This window comes from Coturnix japonica, chromosome 7, assembly GCF_054131305.1.
Source record: "Coturnix japonica strain WE chromosome 7, WE-NBRP24, whole genome shotgun sequence".
Lineage (NCBI taxonomy): Eukaryota > Metazoa > Chordata > Aves > Galliformes > Phasianidae > Coturnix > Coturnix japonica.
This window is the reverse complement of record NC_140669.1, coordinates 21,813,030-21,835,694: the sequence shown is the minus strand read 5'-3', so window position 1 is coordinate 21,835,694 and position 22,665 is coordinate 21,813,030. Positions and strand designations below refer to the sequence as shown.

General features: G+C 43.5%; 1 protein-coding gene across 3 annotated transcripts in view; it reads left to right on the top strand.

The window, feature by feature from the left end:
• Window positions 1–22,391, top strand: part of PARD3B (par-3 family cell polarity regulator beta) — a 359,537-nt gene extending 337,146 nt beyond the window's left edge. For all 3 annotated transcript variants that reach the window (XM_015868265.2, XM_085553339.1, XM_085553340.1), the window contains one exon: window positions 17,813–22,391. In XM_015868265.2, coding sequence (XP_015723751.2) covers window positions 17,813–18,170 — 358 coding nt within the window. In that variant the 3' untranslated portion in view covers window positions 18,171–22,391. The remainder of the gene's footprint in view (window positions 1–17,812) is intronic.
• The last annotated feature ends 274 nt before the right edge of the window (window positions 22,392–22,665 follow it).

Here is a 22,665-nt window from a genome sequence, read left to right as displayed (position 1 = left end):
GGGAGAGTCTCAGGATTAAAAACCAGTGACGGTAGGGAAGTGACTGCTGTATGCTGTGGACATACCTCAAAAAATGCTCTTGTGTCTGAGGCAACCTACATTTATCTGGGTCTTGGCTGAAAGGAAGAAAGAATATTGTAAACAGGATCAGAAGTATAGATGTAAGTGGAATGTTAAAAGAAGGGGATGTAGTTGTTAAATATTAATACAGCTTTCTAATGAAGAAAGAAATATCAACTGAAACTGAGTGTCTCTATCCTGGCCAGATTGAGTCTTTATGCTGAAAAAGTATACTTTAGAAAGCCAGAAAGGTCAAAGTTCGTGACATCAAATCATGGATTGTGGCTGCTAGGCCACCTCTGTAATTTCCATGGGAATAACTAAAGAAAATTGAGCAAAGAAAATGCCTGCAACAACTGGGACATAGCTTGAAAAGAACGCTAAAAGCCAGATGTCCCAGAAGAATACTTTGGAATTGTAGGGGGAGGCAGACAGGGATGGGTTTTGTCAATTTTTCTAATAAGTCAGTCAACTCCTCGTAGCAAAGAGCCCATTAATGCAATATGGAATAGTTTAGAAGTCAATTAATATTTTGAAACTAAACAACTAGCTTTTTTATTGCAAGGAGATATTAGCTGGAATAAATAAAAATACTTCAGAACGTCACATTTACAAAAAGCATGGATCTGGCATGGATTTTAGTGTATAAGCAGGCATAAGTATTGCTCACTAAAACTAGGAACTCCAAATAGCACTTATAAAAATAATAGTGGAGGAAAATGTTGCTTTTGAACAAAAGCTTGAATTAATAATATAAAATTTAATGAAGTCATGGAGACATCGTCTCAGTAACAGAAAAGAAAACTGTATTAGCTATGCTTCCAGTGAGTAAAAGAACAAAACAGCTGTTCAGAACAAAATTTTAATGAAAGAAATAAGTGTCAGTAGAAAATGGTTAGTTTGAGATGAAGGATCTGTGGAAAAAAGATAACAGAATGCAAATTAAAAACAAGAAGATCAAATTAAAAAACAAAAGCATATGTCCCATAGAATTCATCAACAAAGTGATGTGCTGAGTGAAACCTGGGGAATAAGATGTGTGCTACAAAATGCAAATACATCCTCTGCATTGTCAGGATGGATATTGAAATTGCTCAGGAGAGCAGAATGGGAAACTCAGCTGGCTGCTGTGTTGCTGTGGATATTTGGAATAAAAATGTTGCTGCTTGTGCTGGGCTGTAAGTCTGAGCTGATCGGAAAGTTTGGGCTCGAGGATTCAGGTGGGGAAATAAATTTTTGCAGGAAAGTTCTTCATAAAATAAGATAAGGCAACCCCAGTGTAGGCATTGCCTTTCTCTTGGTAAATAAGCGGCTGAAAAATGATTGCTGGTGGACATGTTTCAGAAACAGCTAAGAGGAGAAATGTAGGAAGCTAACAGCACCAGGTAAAAATGCCTGAGGACACTGGGTGAGGACTTTTTGAGCAAGTGTCCTGCATTTCTCTGACAGTGTTGTGCATAGATGTCCTTCATGTACCAACATAGCTCTGCAAGGTTCCTGTAAACGAACAGCAGCTGTGCGATGGCACCCATCATTCAGAAGGTGGTCTGCAGGTAGTTCTCCATAATCTAGCCTATACCTTTGTTCCCCCCAAAATCTTTTCAAAGCAGGTTCTGCAAAAGCAGGAAAGGTTAAAAAGAACAAGAAAGTTGCACTGTCATGATGACAAGATCTCAGTTTCTAATAGCAAGCCATTCAAAGCAAATCACTTAAAAGTATTCCTATGTGTACACTTCTGAAAGAGGATAGACAATAAAGTAGGAAAGTGAATCGTGTGTGAACAGTCCCTAAATCTTAAGGACTGAAATACAGTTCTGGGTTCTTTTACAGACACTTGGGGAGGGAATGGGGCTGTGAGCACTCTGTGCCACCTTCTGAGAAATGAGAACCATAGAGAAACTCAGGAGTGGGGCCTTAAAACAGACCTGGGGCTGTTTATGGTTGTTAGCTCCTGTGAAAACCTGCCTTGAGAGGAGAGAGCTTTTATGTAAATGGATGATTAAAGGAAAGAGGTAACTAATTTGGGATGAAGAGAATCACTGAAGAAGTTAATAGTAAAACAGTTGCTAGAGCAGCTGTTTAACACAGCACATCCAACTTGCAGCCAAACTGCTTCCATTTCATGAGTAGGTGACATACTTAATTTCTCGGCACAGAAGTCTCTTAAACACATATCAAGAGAATATTCTAAATGCCATGTTTTTTAACCCACTTTCTTTGCTCATATATTCACCCAAGGCTGTTATTTTACTCTTCATCTGTGGCACTTCAGAAATTCATGCTTTGGATATGTTGATCCAGGTTGACTAACACCTTATTCTGCAAGAAATGCCATAGAAACTAGTATAAGCCTGATCCTGACCCATTACCATCAATGGTTATGTTCCTTTCAGTTTCAGTGGGCAGAAGCTTTGCTGGCTGTGTTAGTTTGAGAGTAATTTGATAAGCTTTGGTGATATTTCTTATACCTAATTGGCTTCCTTGCTTTTTCTCTCTGAACTCTGCACATTAGTGTAGTCAAAACTTCTCCACATTTTGGAGATACTAGAAAAAGGAGAATGCCTTTGCACGCTATTTTCTTCTCCACCGTGTTGACTCTTAGCACAGATGTAAGCGAAGTAGGACTTAAAAATAAATGTAATTCAAGGTCATTGGAGAATTGCAAGCATTCACATCAGTAGCAGTTATGGTCCATTAACTTTGTAAAGAGCCAACATAGAGCTGGAACTCTTGTTGTACCCTGTTAGAGAAAATTAATTCCTGCTGTCTTAAGAATCTTCACTCTCATCTCTAGGCTTGGAAGAGATTGTATTGTTCTAGCATTTAATCGTTATGTAAATTAGCACTAATTTTGTCACTCAGCACCTGTACAAAATTTTCTACCAGAACAGTTCTTTAAAATATGGCATAAACAAAGCACAGGATGCACTGGGATAGTGCTCTTTCTTATGTACTGCTCTTCTTTCTACTTATTTGGGAAAATCTGTATAAACTACTTAAAGATGCCTGGGATGTGCCGGAAGTACACCAACCAGACTTGGTAGGCATGTGGTTTGTGTTGTATAGTATGTAGGCCACTCTTGTCCAAAAGGATTCATTTAAAGGTTAGAGCAGGTGGTGAGGTGAGGAGTCACGTAAACTGGAAGCTGTTCTTCAAGTCACCATCTTCTCTCTGTGTGCAGAGTAATTGATATCTCATGAACTTGTAACAGCTGAAAAAAACAAAGCAGAACATGCAAATGCATTGTCTGTATAACATACATGGGAAGCAAAAGGAGGCAAGCATTAACTTTAATAGAAGGTGAATTATCTGCCATCTTTGTTCCACTGCAGATATAATTCAGCAAGGAGATTGGATCTGTGTGCTACTTAGCCTGAGACAGCATGTTAGCAAATGGCAGCCAGTTCCAAGCAAGAAAGAAGAAGGGGCAGTAATGGTGTGAACAGAGCCCAGCCCAGGTTATCAAATAAAACCCAAGCACATCGGGGTGCTTGGATTTTGAGTGGCCAGAGCTTTTCTCCATTTAAAGCAGAAAAAGAGCCTTTGTTTTCCAGGTGAAAGGAAGTACTCCGAGAGCAGTCTGTTGTAGATCGTGACAAAATCTGGCAAGCAAAACCAATCTCAGCAAGATTTCACAGTTGAAAATCCACGTGAATGGCTTTTTGCTTGGATCTAGGTGTTAGCGCGCTGTTGTACATAGCCGTGTGCCATCGGGTTTTGGTCCCTCACTTAGCATTTGTATTATGAATTTTGAATCAGTCTGCGATGTCGCTCTTTAAAGAAAAGAAATGTTTCTTTCCTGAGAATAGAGCAGCTTCAGCACAAAAAGAATGCATTTTTAGAAGACTGTTTTTATTGTCACGTTTTTCCTTTCATTTTATTTTCTTAGGGAGGTCATAGCAGCATGCTCTTGAAATGAAATCAGCCACCCAAAACAGTAGCTATGACAAAATGAATAGAAGAAAGGACATACTAACAGTCTTTCTTCCAAAGACCCGTAACATCAAACATGCTTTACATTCAGCAATTAGAGATTTCCAAAATGATCTAAAAGCTTTAAGGACAGTTCTCCCTACCTGTCTGACTCCATGCCGGGAGCCCTCTACTTAGCTTTTTAGAGCTCTATAGAGGCACTGGGGTTTCTCACTGACTGAGGCACTGGGCTCAGTGCGAGTTTTGTTAAGGAGCCCCGTGCAGCTCAGTGTGCCGCACTCCTGCAGCACAGCTTGGCTATGCCAGTGCTGAGAGCTGCACTGTGCTGACCGAGCAGCCGCCTCTGCAACACAGCACAGGGTGGCACGGCAGAGCAGCTGAGAATGAAAGTGGATTTCAGAAGGAAAAAAAAAAAAAAGCCAATTAAATTAGTCAGTTGAAATTGAGTAGGGGTTTACAACTTGGATTTTTAGGCCAGGATCCATCAGAGCACTTAAGCACCTGCTTTAATGTGAACACATTTTGCTTTTCAATAACAAGCATTTGCCTGGCTATCAGAGGCCTCCAGGAAACCTGGACTTAAATGCGTATTGTGAAGCAGGGGAAGGATGGGAGACAGTCAGGGATACTTAAATAAATTTTGTTTTTTCTCTCCCTGAGCTTTCTGTGGTTTAGATAATTCCTCCCTAATGTTACCTTAATGCGCTGGCTTTTGTTAAATATCCTGTACATAATATGAAAAAAAGGTCATTTAATGAGTAATTTGACTTTTTCTCTGAAGGAACTGGTTACTGATCTTAACTTGGAATCTCTTTAGTATTGTTGAAGGGAATAACAGCCTTAATGTCATTTTAGTTTGATTTCTTTGTGTGAAGGGCTGACAGCTCTCCCTTCTCTCCCATCACCTAACATCTAAAGAGAGCTCTGCTACTGAGAGATTACTGCGCTGGTCCTTGGTCCTGCAGAGATTTCATCAGACGCATTTCGTTCTTAGCAGACAATGGACTGCCCGTTATTGCACTTCTTTGCACACAGTCTAAAAATATAAATGGAAATTATAATTACATCTGTAATGCTGGGTCCCAGCTGAAATCACTTTAATCCCCACCTGGGGGGAAAAATCAATACAAAACCCTTAACCCTGGTCTTCCTCCTTAGACATTTCATCTTCAGTTGTACTAGTTGTACATTCCACAAGTTGTTTAAGTTTGTCAAGGAATTGTAGCATACAGAGGCCATTTTGCATCCATTGAAAGGTACTGCTGCTTTCTGCTTTTCTGACTTAGAAGCTGAAATATTCATCTTGAGCCTTGCATTATATTGTGGCTGCTTCATATGGTACAAAACTCCTCCCCTTTTTACTTTTTGATCATTTTAAAAAAGGGACCTTTTAAAGGCTGCAAAGTTCTTTTAAAGAAAATTCCATTTAACAGGAATTCAGATCTCACATGTGTTTGTGAAAGAGGAACCCAAGTCAGCACTGTGGGTCCAATGCTGAGGCATCATTCTCAACTCACCACAGGACCCTCTTCTACACTATGCTTTTTGGCCATGGGATTCAAATAGAGGTCTGTCAAGGTTAAATAACAAATTGGTTGTTTTTTCATACCACTATCTGTAAGTACCTACTGACCATTCAGTTCTTTGTGCTTCTGAAACGTGCACCTTCCTCCAAACCTGCACTAAATACCTATAGATGTGTGAGTGATTTTTGGGGAAGAGGGACCGCTGGTCTCCTTCAAGGTCTGCACAAGCTATTAATTGTCCACTGATTGCAGCTTTGTCCAAAGCACCTGGTTCTGGTAGTACCTGCAGGGTGCTGTAGTGGAGGGCACACCGCTACCATGCCCCAGCTGTCAGTTTACTAATTGTAGATGTTACATCCATGTACATGGTGGGCTATTCGTCTAGTAGATTGCCTTGTATCTTAGTAATTGCATATAATTACCTCTCTCCAGATCACGAGCACTCAGAAAGCGGGAAATAAAATAATTGTGTTGGCCTTTCTTTTATCTGGATACTTAAAAGAGAGAATCCGAAAGGAATGTTTCCATGGGGAGTGAGGCATTTCAGCAACCCACGTCCTGCACTCAGCTATTCCTTTGCTATCTAGGGCTTTCAGACCTTAACTTCCTGACTTCATTCCAGGATACAGATGTCTCATTCTCTCCCTGCCCTCTCCTCCCCCTTCAGATACCATTTTCCTATACAAGACCCTAATCCAGAGCTCACTGAAATGCTACCATTGACATCCAGAGGCTTCAGATGAGCCTAGATGAGGCTGGGGCACCAAATTCCGTGCAGCATTGTGTTATCCTCTCTTCTGTCTGCTATCTGGGCAGGGCACAGATTGCTTTCCACCTTTCCTTCCTGCTGCAAAGTGCACTGATGTTTTTTTTATGAACATGCCACTTCAAATCTATCACATCACACAATCTGAAAATAGTTAGAATTATATTGTAGTAGTGACCTTTATTGTTCATTAGTGAATCAGCAGCCTAGCTTACTGTGGCTTTAAATGAGCTATATAAATTGGTTGTTATTTTCGATGATGATTCCCTTGATTTGAACATACCCGAGCAAAGATAATTGTTTGATTGATTCATTATGTAAAAGATTTGTTTCAAGTTAGAGGGTATTTTTATTTAATTTAAAAGAAATTTCCAGGCAAATTGAGACTTGCTGTCTTTAGGCATGTCTGGAATCTTTGCCAGGCTCTTACCAGGCTCAAATAGAGAGGTTCCATCTCTTTTACTCTCTGATGCCCCACGGTAGCTTTGCTGGGTGAGCAGGGAGAGGTACCTGGGGGTGTCTCTCTGGATGTGGGGGTGTCATCATCAACTGAATTGAAGCCGATGATGATACTGTGACTTGCACAGAGGGCTTTACTGCATGTGGTTGTTTTTTGCCACATTTAAAGGAAACCAAAGCTAACACATAGCAGTGCTTTTCGAAGCTTCTCTTTATCACAGCAGTAGCTCACTCCCGTCCTTCAATGGCTGTGCTGTCATTTTCGTGAGGTATCACTAATTCCCAGCTATTGGCATTGGGTCCCCATTGCTCAGAGAGGTAGCGTTGCAGTGCATGTTTAAAGCCTGTTTTTCTGTCCTCTGCAATGTGCTCCCTCTTCCAGTTTCATCATCCTGATGTCTTTTGTCCTAGGTACATGACTAAGCTGATAGAATTGTTGCCAGAGGCTGTGGTTGCTCTCTCTAGGAGGTTGCTGTGCTCCAAGAACTTTGCTGTTGCAAATCTTATTTTGTCATCTGGCATGCAGTATGGTTTGCAGATGGCATAGAAGAAATTTGTTTAGAAGTTGCTTATCTCCTCTATTACAAGTGCTGGGGGTTGCATAAATCTGGTATATTGACAATTGCACCAGTTTGCAAAGAGCGAAGGATTCTGCATCCAGGAACCATGAAAATAAGTCCTGCTGGGTGCATGATGCTGCCTCAGACGGGAGCACATGGGAAAAAATCACACAAGTCTGCTGATGTCCTGTTATCTTCCCTTTTTGATAGCATTGCCAGGACTTCTACTGCTGGAGAAGAAAGAAGAGTTGCCAGGCCAGGAGTGTAGGACACAGCTGGTGTTGTTGGATGGGAGAGTGTGCAGAAGGGACTACAGGGAAGGAAGGGGAAGGGAGCAGTTACAGAGATGTATGTGGTAGCAGTGCCATGCATGCACCTCATCCACAAGCATCTTCCCTACAGGGCATGCTGATGGGCTGGTTGGGGAACCAGCCAGACTCACTGCTGAGTCTCACCTCTCTGCTTCTCCTACCAGGATCTGATGTGCCAATCTCTCCTAATCTGAACAAGTCAACAGCTCAGCCCAGGCTGCCATCTCAGAGAATGGTGAGGGCTTTGTAAATAGAGGAAACAATTGAATGATAAGTTCACACTTCAGCACGCTGCTTAACAACCTGATAACAGTTAATTACCTACAGTATTTTTAAATGCAACAACAGGCAGATAACTCATGCAGAGATGGAACACAGACACTGGGCTTTACCACTGAAGGTTAACCTCTTACTGCCCACACCCCTAAAGAGGCCTGCAGCCTGCAGCTCCCACTTCTCACCAGCTTTGAACATTCACTGGCCAGCAGTGACTCAGGGACATCTCCAGAGCTTTTCCTCAGCAACAAGTGAGCACAGAGTGGAGCAAGCTGCTCTTAGCCCACAGCACTTGCAGAGCCCCTCTTTGAGCAACCTTGTCCTGGTGGGCAAGGTGTGCAGGGTGGTAAAGCATGGGATGTCTCCACCATAGCAGCAGGTAGCGTGTGTCCAGTCAGCAGTTGCTGTGCTGGCTGCAGCTGCACTGATGTTAGTGTAACAGTAGAAGCTCTTAAGGAAGAAGCCAGCATAAACACAGCTGGAAGGGGCTGCAGTCACAGGGCGCTCGTGGCCGTCTGCGTGTCTCAGCAGCTGCAGGCAGTGCTACTGCTCTCTGGGCACCGGGTGGGACGTTTCCGTCTCTCCTGGCCCTGTGGGATTCGGGGGTTTGACCCTTGTTATTTAAAGCTCAACTTCAGGACGTCTGCTGTCAGAGCGCCTGCAAAGTTTGTGACTTAATGCAAGTCTAATTAACTGATTTGCCTATCCAAACCTGGAGATTTACACACTTTGGTAGAGGCAGCTGTAAAGTTCTAACTTCAGCTGTTTATCATGCCCTGAGCCTTTAAATCTCAATTATTAAAGGTGGTGTTTAATGGCTGGCTGGAAAAGGGGTGGTTACCAGAGTGTTAATGGAGTGCTGCGAGCCAGGAAATCTATAATCTAATGCCTGTATAGAAATGAATGGCTCTAACAAAAGGGAATATAAAGGAAGGGGGTTGGGGAGGCTGTATTTACAGGCTGCTTGTGCTGTTTAGGAGCAAATCAATAAGTGAGCAGTAGGGGAACAATGGGAATTGAAATACTGCCTGAAGAAACCAATAAGAGCTGCTTGTTTTTGAGGTCCCCCTTTCCCCCTGAAAGCAAGATCTTTCTTCTTGGATGCTGAGGTCTGCTTTACTGCAAAGCAGAAAGAAGGGAATGGCGTATCCTAGCAAGTTTCAACAGAATGTCTGCACCTAGAAACAAAATGAAACAGAGGGAAAAATAACTGGCAACAGTCAGTTTCAAAATTCACTTCCTTTTTCTATTGAAGCATGATTTTACTACCCAGTTTGTGCCATCAGAGGCAGAACTGACAGCCATGCTTCATCATGGCGATGGGAGAAAACGCTGCAAGGAATGCTTTAATTTAAATGAGAGATGCTTAAAAAAAAGGAAAAAGCCTGAACACTCGGTAATAACATTAATAACCAGTTCTTACAGGTTTTTACTAGCCCACTAAAGATCAGGCAGCATGTTAAGATCCCAGCAGCTGAATAGTAAAGCCCTAGTCCATGGTCGTTATTACTTAGGAAGATTCTTTTAATGACTTTTGTTATTTGTTGAAAATCATTTTAACAGTACAGCTGAATGATCACCATGCTTTTAAATTCATCCCAAGTGAAAAATGAGAACGGGATAGAATTTGGTTTTATCTGTCCTTGAATGCACTTTACAAAATGTCCTGGGTAGCAGCAGTCAGCAACAGGATGGGCTGATGGAGGAGGCTTCCTTGTGGAGGGGCTCTCCTGGACCTTCAATTTTAACCTGATAGCCTCCAAAAAAGCAGAGCTCAGCAGAAGAGCTTAAGGCAGGGTGAAGACATCTAGGTTGTGTTTGGGCTCTTTCACTGCTGTGCTGGGCTAGTGGAGGGATCTCACCCCTCAGTGCATGGCTCCCTTCCCATTGCTTGTCTGACAGTAGCTCTTCTCGTGGCTCTTCTCATAGCAGAGTTAGCAGGTCCCCACATCCATTGGAGCTAGTGTACAGTAACGCAACATAAATATACCATAAGAGAGACTTCATTTGAGCATTTCACCCTGGTGATGGCAGTTCTGCACCTGTTTGGTACTTCTTTGTATTAGTTTGTCTGCACCCAAATTCAGAACATCTGAGAAATCTAAGGCATTTGCTTCTCTTGCTGGCTTAAGACACGTATGCCCTTTAAAAAGCTTTGCCTCCATTGCACTTTGGTCTGCATCATCTCAGAAATCCAGCACCAGAGACCAAAGGCCAAGAACTGTTTTAGTTTGTAGCAAGAACTTTCAGCCTCTGCTGATCTGCAAAACAAAAGACCTAAGAGACCAAAATCTCATCCATGTCTCTCCCCAACAGAGCGTGGGGGTTCCTGAGCAACAAGCATGACTGCTTAGCATTGAGAGTAGGTTACCAGTGCCAAGAGGTTAATGACTCGCACAGTATTATGTTGTGTTGAATAATGAGTAACATATGAAATGAGACATGTTGTAATGACTTGCTACTTAAAGTACCAATCTCCTAAACATCCCCTTAAGCTTCAAGAGGTCACAGAATAGTGATGTCTTGCTCAATAGGTGCTGCTTTATTTTATGCCTCCCAATAGAAGAGATGTGCCATGCCTGAGAGCATACAAACAAAACAAGTGGTGTATTGAGTAGGAAGGATTATTGGACTGTTTGTTTTGAATGCTTATTGGGCATTTATAGAGCACCAGCTAGAGTATTTGGGTTTTGTTGCTGTTGATTTGAGTTCTTTAATCCTGATTATCACGGTTCCCATATTTGTTGGTTGGATTTAGAGAAGGAAAGAAAGGAGATCTTTGCCTCCAGGATGGGATTCTCAAAAGCTGGTCAGATCTTCTGTGGAAAATAAACTAATGCTGGAGCAAAGAAGCAACATGGCTTTGTTAGTGACAGGAGGAGATTTAATTAAATGGCATTCTAAACTGTGATGTTAACCAGTCTGTGGCATAGTCTGCTCCCTTAGGTTATTCAGAACAGTTAGTTTGCTTGTGTGCAAAATAAACTGTTGATGCTGCCATAAGAAATCTCAGTAATCTTAAAGCAAAGTACAAAACCTGTAGACTACTGTTTCCCTATTTTACAGTTGTTTCTGCAGAATACTCATCTGACATGGAAAGCTGACATCTGACTAAGCTTTATGTTTGGTCCTGAGTATAAAGAGTGGAACATCTGTATGTCTCCCACTCCCAGTAACTGCCCAGGGATCTGCTGGGTCCAACACCTCTCAGAATCTTGCCCTCTGCACATAAAAAAGAAGTCTGTTACCCAATCACTTCAGGGCTAGACTTCAAGTGGAGTAATACAAACATGTCTGTACACTTGCATTCCAGGACTGTGGTGCTTTTGCTGCTTGTTTTTAAATATTCAAAGCCACAGTACTGTAGAGAGATATGAGCTGTGCACGTAAGTTCTTATGTTCCAGCCAGTCAATACCACTGTTAAACTTGGCAAAATCTCTGCAGACAGGGATAGCGCATCAGGCTGGCATTGCATCTGAAATGTGCTTTTACTTGAATTTCAAACAAACTTATATGGATCTTTTCTTCTCCAAATCCAAACCAAATACAGTTTCTCTAAAAAAAAGAGAAATTTCTGCTCTTGTTTTTCTCCCAGTAATGCAGGTCATGAAATGATCATTATTTTTATGGGACTGCAAAGCCTATAGAAGTCAAAGCTATGTAACATACATTGCAGAGCGTTCTGCTAATCCTGTCCAACCGCAGTCGTGCCTGGCCCAGGGATGGGGGTCTGGTAACTGGAAACTCGACACTGAAGGAATTCCAAACACAGCCCTCAAACTAAAAACAGCTCTCTCCGCATGGCATGTGCTACATGAGAGCAGGGATTGTATTCGTTTATGTTATCTGATTTTTTAGCCTTGCGTTGTTGATAAAAGAACAGGAGAAGAAAGCACCTCCACCAGCTCAGCCCATAAATAATCTGTGTGTGGTGTGTTTGAGGTTAGCATGGCAGTGCTAGGCATCTGCCTTCTACTGAGAGGAGCAAGTCGCTCTCTCAGACAGCAGCCACAGAGCATTTTCTTCTGCTGCAGATTCCAGTGCTAAGATACGAAATTTGATTTCCCGTGGCTTTTTAAATGCAAAATCCATCATTGGCTATGGGAAATATTGGTCTGAAGCAGCAAAGAATATTAGTTATAGGAGAATATCTCCTATTAAGATGTAGAGAGAGACTTCACTGAAGCTCGGAATCATGCAGCAATTTTTTTGCAACCTGCGTTGATTCTTTGTATTTTTATTAGTTATATGCACACTGAATTTTAAGCAACGGGACTTTTCAGTGCCACAAACAGCACTGCAGCATCTTTAATGCTGTATGTGGAGAGAGGGGGGCACTGCATGGTCTTTCCAGTCGGTTGTTTGTAGCATACACTGAGAGGAGCTTTATAAAGACACAGTAATGCATTTGATACTGTAAGATTGTTTGTCTGCATAATTTACTTCTTACATCTACTCCTTTTTTCTTTAAAAGCAGACCCTCCTGGCTGAGAACAAACAGCGTGCAATCATGATGCATACAATAGCGTTCTTCAGTGGGAATCTGGACACAGATAGGACCTTGTTGCTTTCTGCTGTTCTTTAATCACAGCCTGAGCTGTGAAGCCATCACCCAGAGTCTCTGTATGTCTTGCTTAGACATGAAAGAGACTGCAGCCAAATGTGGGCTTTCCGTTTGCCACTTAGTCTGTGGCTCTCTTTGAAGTTTATTTCGAGAAGTACTGCCTGACAAAGTAAGAAGGCAGTTTTTCATGTGAGATTATATCCCTTGCAAAATATTCCTTCAGCGGTGAGACGGAGGCAGTGATGTAAGAAGGGAGCATTCCCTTCCTTGCTTTTTACCAGGTACTAAGAGTGTGACCTCTGTGATTCTCCCTATAGAACAGAGGCAAGAAAAACTCTTTTGTCATGATGAAATCCAAACCCCCGACATGATGGGGCACAGCATGAACAGCCAGATTGTCTTTTTGCTTTCCTTTGCTTTGAGATAACCCAAGCATGTGTCTTTGTGGCTTATGTTAAAAGTGACCTGCAAATGGGGGTTAACACTGAAACATGGTAAACTTGAAATGAAATGTGCTTTTTTTTTTCTTTTTTTTCCTTGTTTTATTTTTTTTTTTTAAACATTAGGTATTTAGGCCAGTCTACCCTGTGAGCCTCTTGGCAGCTGAAGTATTACTGAAATGGCTTCTTCAAAAAAAAAATGGAGCTGCAGAAAGCAAAAGCTGTTTTAGTTGGTTTTTTGAAACCGACAGATACCCATTTGACTTCAATGACTAAATAACATTTTGAGTAAAAGAAGCCCCTCTCATATATTCTGAATCCTTTCATTCTGTTTTAAATAATCCCAGAGGCTCTCAAAAATTCCGCAGCAAAGCCAGAATACATTAGATCTTACATGCTTTGTGTTTGGAAGGTAAATAAAGCGGAGACAGAAAAACAAACTATTTCAGACATTACTTGTCGTAGAGAAAATAATAATGGGTACCGTTAATTGAACATCATCACAGGTTACCTGATTTACTTGGACAAAGCTGCTTTGTGCTCATAATGCTCAAAATGGATCACTGCTCTTACCTGGTCAAGTGTGTGGAAGATAAACCAATAAGGCTGCTAACCAGCACATGAAATGATACAGCCAAATGTATTTGCAGCTACCTGTTTTAGTGATCTGTGCTTCTGCTTCACAAGGTGAGATTTTTTTGTCCTTGTGACAAAATGAACACTGTAAGTGGCACCTTGCCCATGACATAGGGAATGTATTTCCCACTAATTTTGCTACTTTCTTGAAGTTAGTGCTTCTGCCTGCCTTCCTCTGCTTCCTCTGCCTAGCTTCTGCTTTTAGCTGGACACACACAGTTGCTGCATCTTCCATGGAAGGGTAGCAGAACTGAACTATCAGCAAAAACGCTTTTAGAGTTTTGAGATCAGCTCCTTCCCAGGTTGCTGTGTCAGCTTCCCTTCCTTCTGCCTGCCATTAATTTCACTGGATCCACAGGTCAAACAACTGGCCAAAAATCTGGAAAACAGCTGACGGTCAGAGCAGCTCCTACTCAGCATGCCCTGTCAGAGGGCACACTCCAGACCTGGTCCTTTTGAGTGGCTGGACCTGCTTGACCCAATTTGTGGATTTTTGATCACTCCCCTGAGTCACTGATTTTCCACTTGAGGTTATTGGTTTGACCCCCAAACCGTGGGTCACTTGGGAGGTGTGATGTAGCCCTGTGAACTCTGAACTCATCAGGAGCCTACAAAAACAGCAACGAAGGGAAGAGGAATTTCATTAAGGCCTCCTCGGGGGTGGCAGTGTTTGCCAAAAGGAAAGGCAGGGGTTGTTTTGGTTCTTGAGGAAACAAGCGTAGCATCTACAAGGGGCTGCCAAGAAGAAAGTGTTTTGTTTGGTTGTTACGGCAATTTCTTTAAAGGCAAACAATAGCATATACTTTTACACCATGAGCTATCAAGCAAAAATGGCATTGGTTCAGAAGGACCCTGCTTGTTCTGCTTAGAACTGCTCCCAGTCTCCCAGACTTACTCCTAACGGTTACGGCATTGCTATAGCAAGGCTTTGGTATTTGTACATTTCTTCTTCCTCAAGAAGACTGATGGCTAATTTGAAGCACTTGGGGAGGGAAGGGCTGTTCTTTCCTGTATCTGAAGACAAGTCAGGTGGAGGTTCACATCAGAGACTCCGTAGGCTGGTGGTTTGTGCTTTGAGCAGCTCCCTAAAAGCAGACTGCAGCAAGCATGGCTAGTAGGTGGGGAAGAATGGATCCTTAGGAAATAAATCAGTCTCAACATGCTGTGCTAGTCATAAAGGGGAAGAAAAGCACCATCTTTTGTAGCACATGCACTTGTATGCCCAGCACCCACTTGAGTCACTGGGGAAATGAGCTGCTGAGAGTGGGATAGTCACGAGGGTATCCTTCATGAAATTTCCCCTGGTCATGCTGTTCAGGGGCTGGCTTTGTGGCAGAGTTACTGGAGTTCCCCAAGCTTCTGCTCACAAGATAGTTGCAGTAATCACTGGTTCGATTACTGATAATGTTATAGTTAAGGCTGTCAAAAAAAAAAAAAAAAAAGAAAGAAAGAAAAAAAGAAAAGAAAAGAAAAGAAAAGAAAAGAAAAGAAAAGAAAAGAAAAGAAAAGAAAAGAAAAGAAAAGAAAAGAAAAGAAAAGAAAAGAAAAGAAAAGAAAAGAAAAGAAAAGAAAAGAAAAGAAAAGAAAAGAAAAGAAAAAAAAAGAAAAGGTTGCATACCACCTTCTAAAGCTGTCCATGCCAAGTGGATTTGAGACTTGTCTCTCAGTACAACACCTCCTCCAGGTGCTATCCCAAATTCAGAGTAGTACACTCAAAAATGACAGCAGATCTGAGTGTTTCAGAGGAGAGAGACTGGTCTGAAGGAGAACAGCTTACATATATCTGTATTTTCAAGAAAGAGTATGTCCTTCATATGTGGTCCTCTGCAGTCTACCTACACAACAAAGGGCAGTATAAGTGTAAGTAAAGAAATAATGAATTTTGTTTTATAGCATAGCACCAAAGACCCAATGGCATGAGCTCAAGCTGCTGGATACATGCTTCATGCCTCTGGCATTCTGGTACATCTTCACTGCACAATCCTAGGCCAGTGCTGCCCAAGTGTGCCACCCTGTGCACTTTCCTCCAGAACTAGCCTGCCTGAGTGTTCCTGGCAGTGGCTCTTCTAGGGGTTCAGCAGCCTGGCTGGATGGCAAAGCACATCCCACTCTGCTGCAACATCCAGGCCTGCCCTGTGAGCTGAGGGTAAGCTGCGCTGGAGGCTCAGGAGATGCTGTGGCTCAGTCTTGTTCTCCACAGTCATTCTGGTACCAACTAAACTTGATTTTGTTATTTTAGAGTAATTCAGTGTGGTAGTTAGATCTCTGTCCAAAAGCTGCCTGGCTCCTTAGTGAATTCTAGGTCAAGTTCCAGGTTCAGTCCCTTCTTAATGTGATCCACAAGAGTTTGTTGACTACAGCTGCTGATGAGAACATCTTTTCAAATCTAATAAACAGGATCTTGAGCATTACCCTTAATTAAAAGGTGATGGCTGTAGGTTTGACATTTGTTCCTCTTGGTTTGCTGCTTGACACAAAGCAGTTCTGAACATTGCAGAAGCCTTTTTTGATTGGAAGTGGATTTTTATGCGCAGAAGAATTAACAGCTGAGTGTGATGGGACTGACTAGTGAACAAGCCTTCATAAGGAAACACGTGGAGCAAATCTTTGGTCTGCTGTAGAAATTAGGCTTTGTTGCAAGGTGTAGGTGTGTGAGCAGAGATAGCAGTTGTCTCAACACATGCGGCTAAGAGTCCTTTTAGTATCTCAGAGGGTGGCTTCAGGCCCTTCAGCACTTTGTCTGGACTGTCTCACAAGGAGAGAGAAGGAAAAAAAAAAAAAAGCCAGGAGTGCCTGTCTTTTATAACATTCTGTTTTTAAAGCAAAAAGTCTCTGGGGAGCATGGGGTCCTAAAAGTCCAAGGCCTGGAATTCTTCCTTTTGCTCTTTCCATTTTAAACAGGAAACATTTGCACTAAGTTATTCCACGGAGAGAATTGTAGGTTCATTTCAAGGCAGATAATGTTTGTTCATTGCCTATGTCCATGATTTACCCCATGGGCTTAAACGAGTGCAGCAGAAAACCACATGTTTTGTTTTACTTCATGCAAAACAAGTTCCAGTGGAGTCTGGAAGCCCAGATTAAGTAGGGGAGGCAAGCTTGTAAAATCTGTGTGTGAACAAAAGAGAGGCATTGACAAATTGTGAGCACCTGATCTGCTATACCAGAATGATGACTTTTTAAATAAATCTATGGAAAGACTGTTTAAACAGTTCATGAGTTTAGTCCCAAACCCACAGAGCAGGTGTAATTGATTTATACTTTTGGCCCCTGTTTTGGGTCAAAACCCTGCCGTCTTCCTTCAGCTCACACTCGGAGAAGGGCTTCCTGTGCAGTCAATGGGAGATTTTGCCAAAGTGCAAAGGCATTTGCAATCAGACTGGCAAAACCTCCTAATTGAGTTGAACTTTTGTGGGTGCCCTGGTTGACATGTCTGTGAGCACAATTATTTTTGCCATTTCAAAAGTATCACAAGTTAGGCTGTACTAGGAAAAGATATTAGCCCTTCATTAGTGCAAATCGTGGAATTAAGATGCAAAAAGCTACAGAGAGGGCTCCGTGGCACATCCTCAGGGATGTCATGTTCACATGATGCTTTCCACGTGAACTGGAGCTTGTCAGATCCATACTGATGCAGACGAGTTACAGACAGGTTACAGAGCTGTTGTAATATCAGGCCTTCCAGATCACAAGAGTGTTTTTTTTAAACCTCATTGGCAGCTCGCCCATTAAACACAGGTACTATAACCTGACATCCCTAGTGCTTCTTCCAGGAGTTCCAGTTTTTCCAACTGTGGCGTTTGGAAAGCTTTACAGTCTGACATGTTAGAAGAAGAAATAGTGGGAAATGGCTTGGAAACCGTGGATATTTGTGCAAGTAAAGCTTATGGGATTTGCAGACTTGCAGACCCAGCTCATCTGTTTATCCTCAGGCCAGATAAGATTCAGTCAAACATGCATTGTTTAAAGGAGCTTTGTTTCCATTATGGCAAATGCATCACAGGAGGCTGACTTTGGGAACTGAAGGGCTTCAGTGCTCCCCCATTGTAAAAGGGCTGTGATGTGTGCTGGACCCTTCTTCCAGCATCCTGGGTGTTGCAGACTTTTGTAGCTTGCAGGTGGGAGGCTTGGTATCCTTCAGAAGTTCTTTTGACTCATTTGGACCTGTCATGCTTGAGGTGGCATTTCCTTTCCCAAAGTAAACATAGACGGTGAGTACAATAATATGTCACTGAGCTAGTAAAATGCTTTTAATGGGCTTTATGCTTTTCTTCTTCAGACGTGGACCTGCAGAGCCACTGGAATATTTAACAGGGCCACGAGTGACCTACAAAGAGAGAGATCTTCCCTACTACCAAGGAGGAGGACAGCCTGTTGTCCATCCATCTAAGGGGAACTACATCCATGCGCCAGACACAAGAGTGGCAGAATTGAGGTACCCTCAGTACTACCCAGCCCAGTCCATCCCAAACCAGCATAAAGGACCCTTCCGGCAGGACGTGCCACCTTCTCCTCCTCAGCCCCACCGTGCACCAGCTTATAGTGAGATTGTCCGACACCGTGGGACCAGTCCAGACCAGTACCAGTACAGGCAACAGGACCCCAGGCAGAAGAACCCCATGACTGCAGCTGTATAGCCACACACTGGACTTGCCAGCACAGCCCAGGAGGAATCTTATTGGACATTGACCCTTTAGAGTTGTTCCCAAGCGTGGCTGCCTGTAAGAGTGGCACAAGACCTGGAGTCATTTGTACTGAGCTGGGCTCAGCATAGGTGCTTTCTAACAGGTGAACTAAAGCCATGGGCGGTACGATGTGTTTTGAGTATGTGAGGTACCAGACAGTTGAGTATTTTTTAATTCCTTTTTAAAAAATAGAAAGTGGCTGCTGGAAATTAAGCGCAACACTTATTACACCTCAGGGCTATTTACCGAATCTGGTTACACCAATACAGTACATAGCTGTCTGTCCAATGGCAGCACTGTCACCAGTTTACTACAGAGCACTGCTGCAGAGCCTCTCAGTGAGAACACAGCAAGCAGTGCGGACTTCTCACAGAGCTGGGAATCTTGTGGGATAAGCTGACAGGGACCTCACAGAGTCAGCAGCCATGTTCCAGTCACATTCAGACCAGCAGCACTGTGTGCTAAGGATGCTGCAGTACCAGATTTGTAACCTCACATTTGTCTTCCTCTTTCTGTTTGGTAGTGGCAGCATTTATCTTGTAGCCTTACCATTTTTTTTCAGTCTGCCTAGCAAGATTCTCCTCTCATTGCACCTGCTGCACTTGGAGTAAAGCAAAAAACATTATCCACCGCATGCAGGCAGGTTCACAGAGGATTAGAAAGCCATCCAAGAGGTGTGTGTCTAGCAGTGTGTGCATGTTTGTGAGCATTTCATAGTTATACGGTGTGCACTCTTTAAAGGTAAACTTCAGAAATCAGATCCTCAGCTGCTGTCAGTGTTGCTCCCGGGGTTTCAATGGATCTAACCTGTGAGATATAGCTACAGAGGTGACTGTGGGCATGGAGTCCATGACTCAAAATCTATTAAATTACTGTGCCAGGTGCTGCTTAGGATTGGGCAGGGCAGCATAGCTCCTGTCCTGCTCTGGCCAGGATGACAGTCAAGTGTTTGCTGGCAGCATGCAAGTCGATGGTGGTGCCAGGCCAGTGCCAAGTGCCAAACAACCCAGGTTCCTGCAGCTGGGGGCCAGTGGGAGAGATTTTGTCAGTAAGAGGTGAAGGAAAGAGACAGGGAAAGCAATAGGGAGATCTTCAAAACCCTGGGCCCCTCAAGGAAGAGGAGTGAAGAGCTGTAAGAGTTATTTACAGAAGCACATAGGAAGAGGGAGGGCTGCAGAGCAGGGGGTCAGGAGCACCTGCCAGCTCTCTGCCCCATGCAGCCTATGCTTGCAGTGCAGCCAGGAAGCCAGAAATCCATAGCCATGTCCACCCAGATGTGTGCCATCTGGCCCAACTGGGCTGTGGGCCCTCAGAGCTTTGTCTCAAGGGTTTTGTTGCAGGGAAATCATACAGTCTTACTACCTAGAAATACAGAGCTTCCAAGTGCCCTTAATTTCTCAGTCTCTGCCTTTTGGGAGCATTATTAAATAGTTTGGGCTTCTTTCCTCATCATGAAGAGATCACGACCTGGCAAAGGATTAAGTTCAAGTATTTCTTTTGATGTCTTTTTGATACCTTGATATGCAACAGATTAAATTGTACAGGTCGCTTCTAGGCATTAAATATCACAGGAAGGTCTACCCTGCCAGTAGCGCATCCCTTTCCTAGAAACCCCTGGAAAAGGCTTCACTAGAGCAAGAGATCCTCAAGGCACAGAGCCAGGCAGTTGGTGCTCTTTCTGGGACCACAGCTATAGCCCTTGGTGAGGATAAGCACGTATCCCAGTCAGCCCAGTGCTGCCTGTGTGCTGACAGTAAGAGGCTGGTGGAACTGGGAGCAATGGGAGTGCCTGTGCCTGCACTGCCAGCCTGCAGGCTCTAGTGACTGCATTTACACCAATCCCTAGCATTGGCCAGGCTGATAGCAGCAGGGAGAAGCAGCTTTGGGGCGGCAGAGTGGGGGCACATCTCTGTGATACAGCTGCAGGGCTGGGCTCCCTGGGGCAGGGGCAGGAGAGCTCCAGATCCAGTCAGGAGGAAGCATTGGTGGGAGGGAGAGAAATGCAACTGATCATGAAGCAAATATGTTCAGTTCGTGCTCCATTTCTCCCTGCCCTCTTCCCTAGAAACATAGGAAGAAAAACTTGTGGAGGGAGGGGCTGGATGTAAGGCCGAGTCTCTTGGCACCCTCCATAAACAAGGCACATTCCCCAGGGAAACTCTGCCTGTCGCATACGTGCTGTACGCAGCCTTCTCTGAAGAGTTTGAGATGCTGCAGGATACTCAGCCAAGACTTGGCAGCCGCAGGGTAGATGCTGGTGTTATGAAGGCCCGCTGAAAGTGAAGCGAAAACAAATTAAAATACTTTCCTTTCCCTGCTTGAAATATAACCCCTGATACATTTGATCCAGCTGTAAAGAAACTAATATGTTTGCGACAGTGGCTTTATCAAGCCAGGCCACAATTAAAAACAGCTCTGAATATAAGCTACTGCCTTTATAAATCACTCTCAACTAACCCTTTACATGGCATTGCAGCGCAGTGAGCAGAACTTATTTACAGTATTTCAGGAGCCAGGGCCAAATAAAATCTGGATGGAAGCAGTTCCTTGGTTATTTATAGCCTTTGGAGGACCCGTGCAATTGTCTCCCCATAACCTGAATCTCTCCTTAATGGCTCCCCCTGACTGCATCAGCTCTGCTGGACGAGGTGGTGAGACCAAACGCATACCCGCACACCTTCTGACCTGTTAATCTTACCCAACAGGTTATTAAATGATGCTTCGGTGTTAGATCAGTTCAGAGCATCTTCCAGGAAAAAAAGGAAAATGTTCTGCAAGCGTAAGATATAGATGCATCCTACAGGCGAGGAGCTAAGATGGAGCAGCAGGCTGACCTAGCTGGAGGATAGGACCCAAAAGTATTGCAGAGCCTCCCATCTGTCCCTGGTGCCATTGTTCTGCAAGGAAGTTGCCCTTTGCAGGTTTAATATCTGCTAGAGGTATGGAATTTTTAAAAGTATAATGTGTAACTACAGTATATATAGTCAGCTGCTCTGCAGTGTAAAATGTATGATTTTAGCACCATATTGTGGAAAAATATGTACCGTGCAGAATCCATGAGGTGCTACAACTGACAGTTGAAAATACACACTTGCAAAAATCCAAAAGAGCCGTTAAGTAACAAGTTGTTCTTTTCCCCATATGTCCATATGTTTGGGAAAATTACACGTCTGAAGTGCTCTTGACACGTAATTGCCTCGCGCTCCCTCTCCCGAAAGGTGCCAGTCCGGCAGCAGCGTCACGGCCGTGGCAGTGGGTGTGAGGGGAGGGCCGCGTTTGCAGTGGGAGCAGCGTGCCAGCAGCATGCACTTCAAGGGCTGCAATGGGAGGGCCGCTGGAGGCTTTGCTTTCCCGAGCTGAGGCGTGCAGCCGGCGGCTCCGGCCCTGGCCCATGGCCAGCTGGGCCCCGCAGATGAAAGATTAAGAGATACGGAGGGAGCCTGTGCATTTTTGCAGTGACCACCCACTAGTGAGCCATATCTTGGCCTGAGAGCAGACGTTAGCACTGTGATGCGGTGTGAGCCAGGAGTCTCTGGGCACCCCTTGAACGTTGTGGGAAAAAAGGGGGAGCAAAGCATTTTGATGATAATTTTTTAAAAGGCTCCTGCTTTGAAGAATTGCGTGCAGCCTGCATTCCAATTCGCTCCAGCTTCCTGAACTAGAAATAGCTTCATACGCTGCCTATTTTTTTGTTGTTTTTAACAGATGAATTGTGCTACCTCCTCCTCCCAGCCATTGCAGATTTGTTTATCAGTCAGTGCTGGGAGTGCATCCCACCGAGTGCTCCATCGGGGCCACATCCTGGCGCTCTGCACTGGGCAGGGGCTGCTTTGCACTTCCAAAAGGCCCTATGCCTGTGCTCACAGAGTTCTGCAGAGTCCCTAAGCCTTACGTGCAAAGTCAGAAGCACTCTTTACTGTCTGCATCAAATAAAACACTTATTAAGACACTTCTGTACTATTCAGGAGGGGAGGGAAGTGTTTATGATCCTGACAATGCCCATGAGTTTTAGTTAATTTTAAAATCACGTGTGTTTGTTTTGGGGGAGAAATTCAACACACAATTTGTGAAGTTTTTTTTCTAGCAACACATCAAAGATTTGATCTTTTGGTACATATGGCTATATAAATTTTACCTGTTTTATTTTGCATTAAAATAAAGGCTTTAAGACTACGTATGACTATGGATTTGCATGTTGAGTCTCTCTTACCTGTCATCCTGACCTCTGGATGTGATTCGACTGTAGAAGATGGTGCATGGTCAGGCCAGATCAGAACTGGTAAGGTGACATCCATAGAACAAACCACCACAGCCATGTGCTGTGTTATAGAAAATACAATCACAAAGCATACTTGGTTCCTTATCAAATCTCCATTGTCTTCAGTTGTAGTGACTGAGTCCTGATTTCATAGCCCTGAATGAAAGGAGGAGCGAGAGAGAGAAGTCC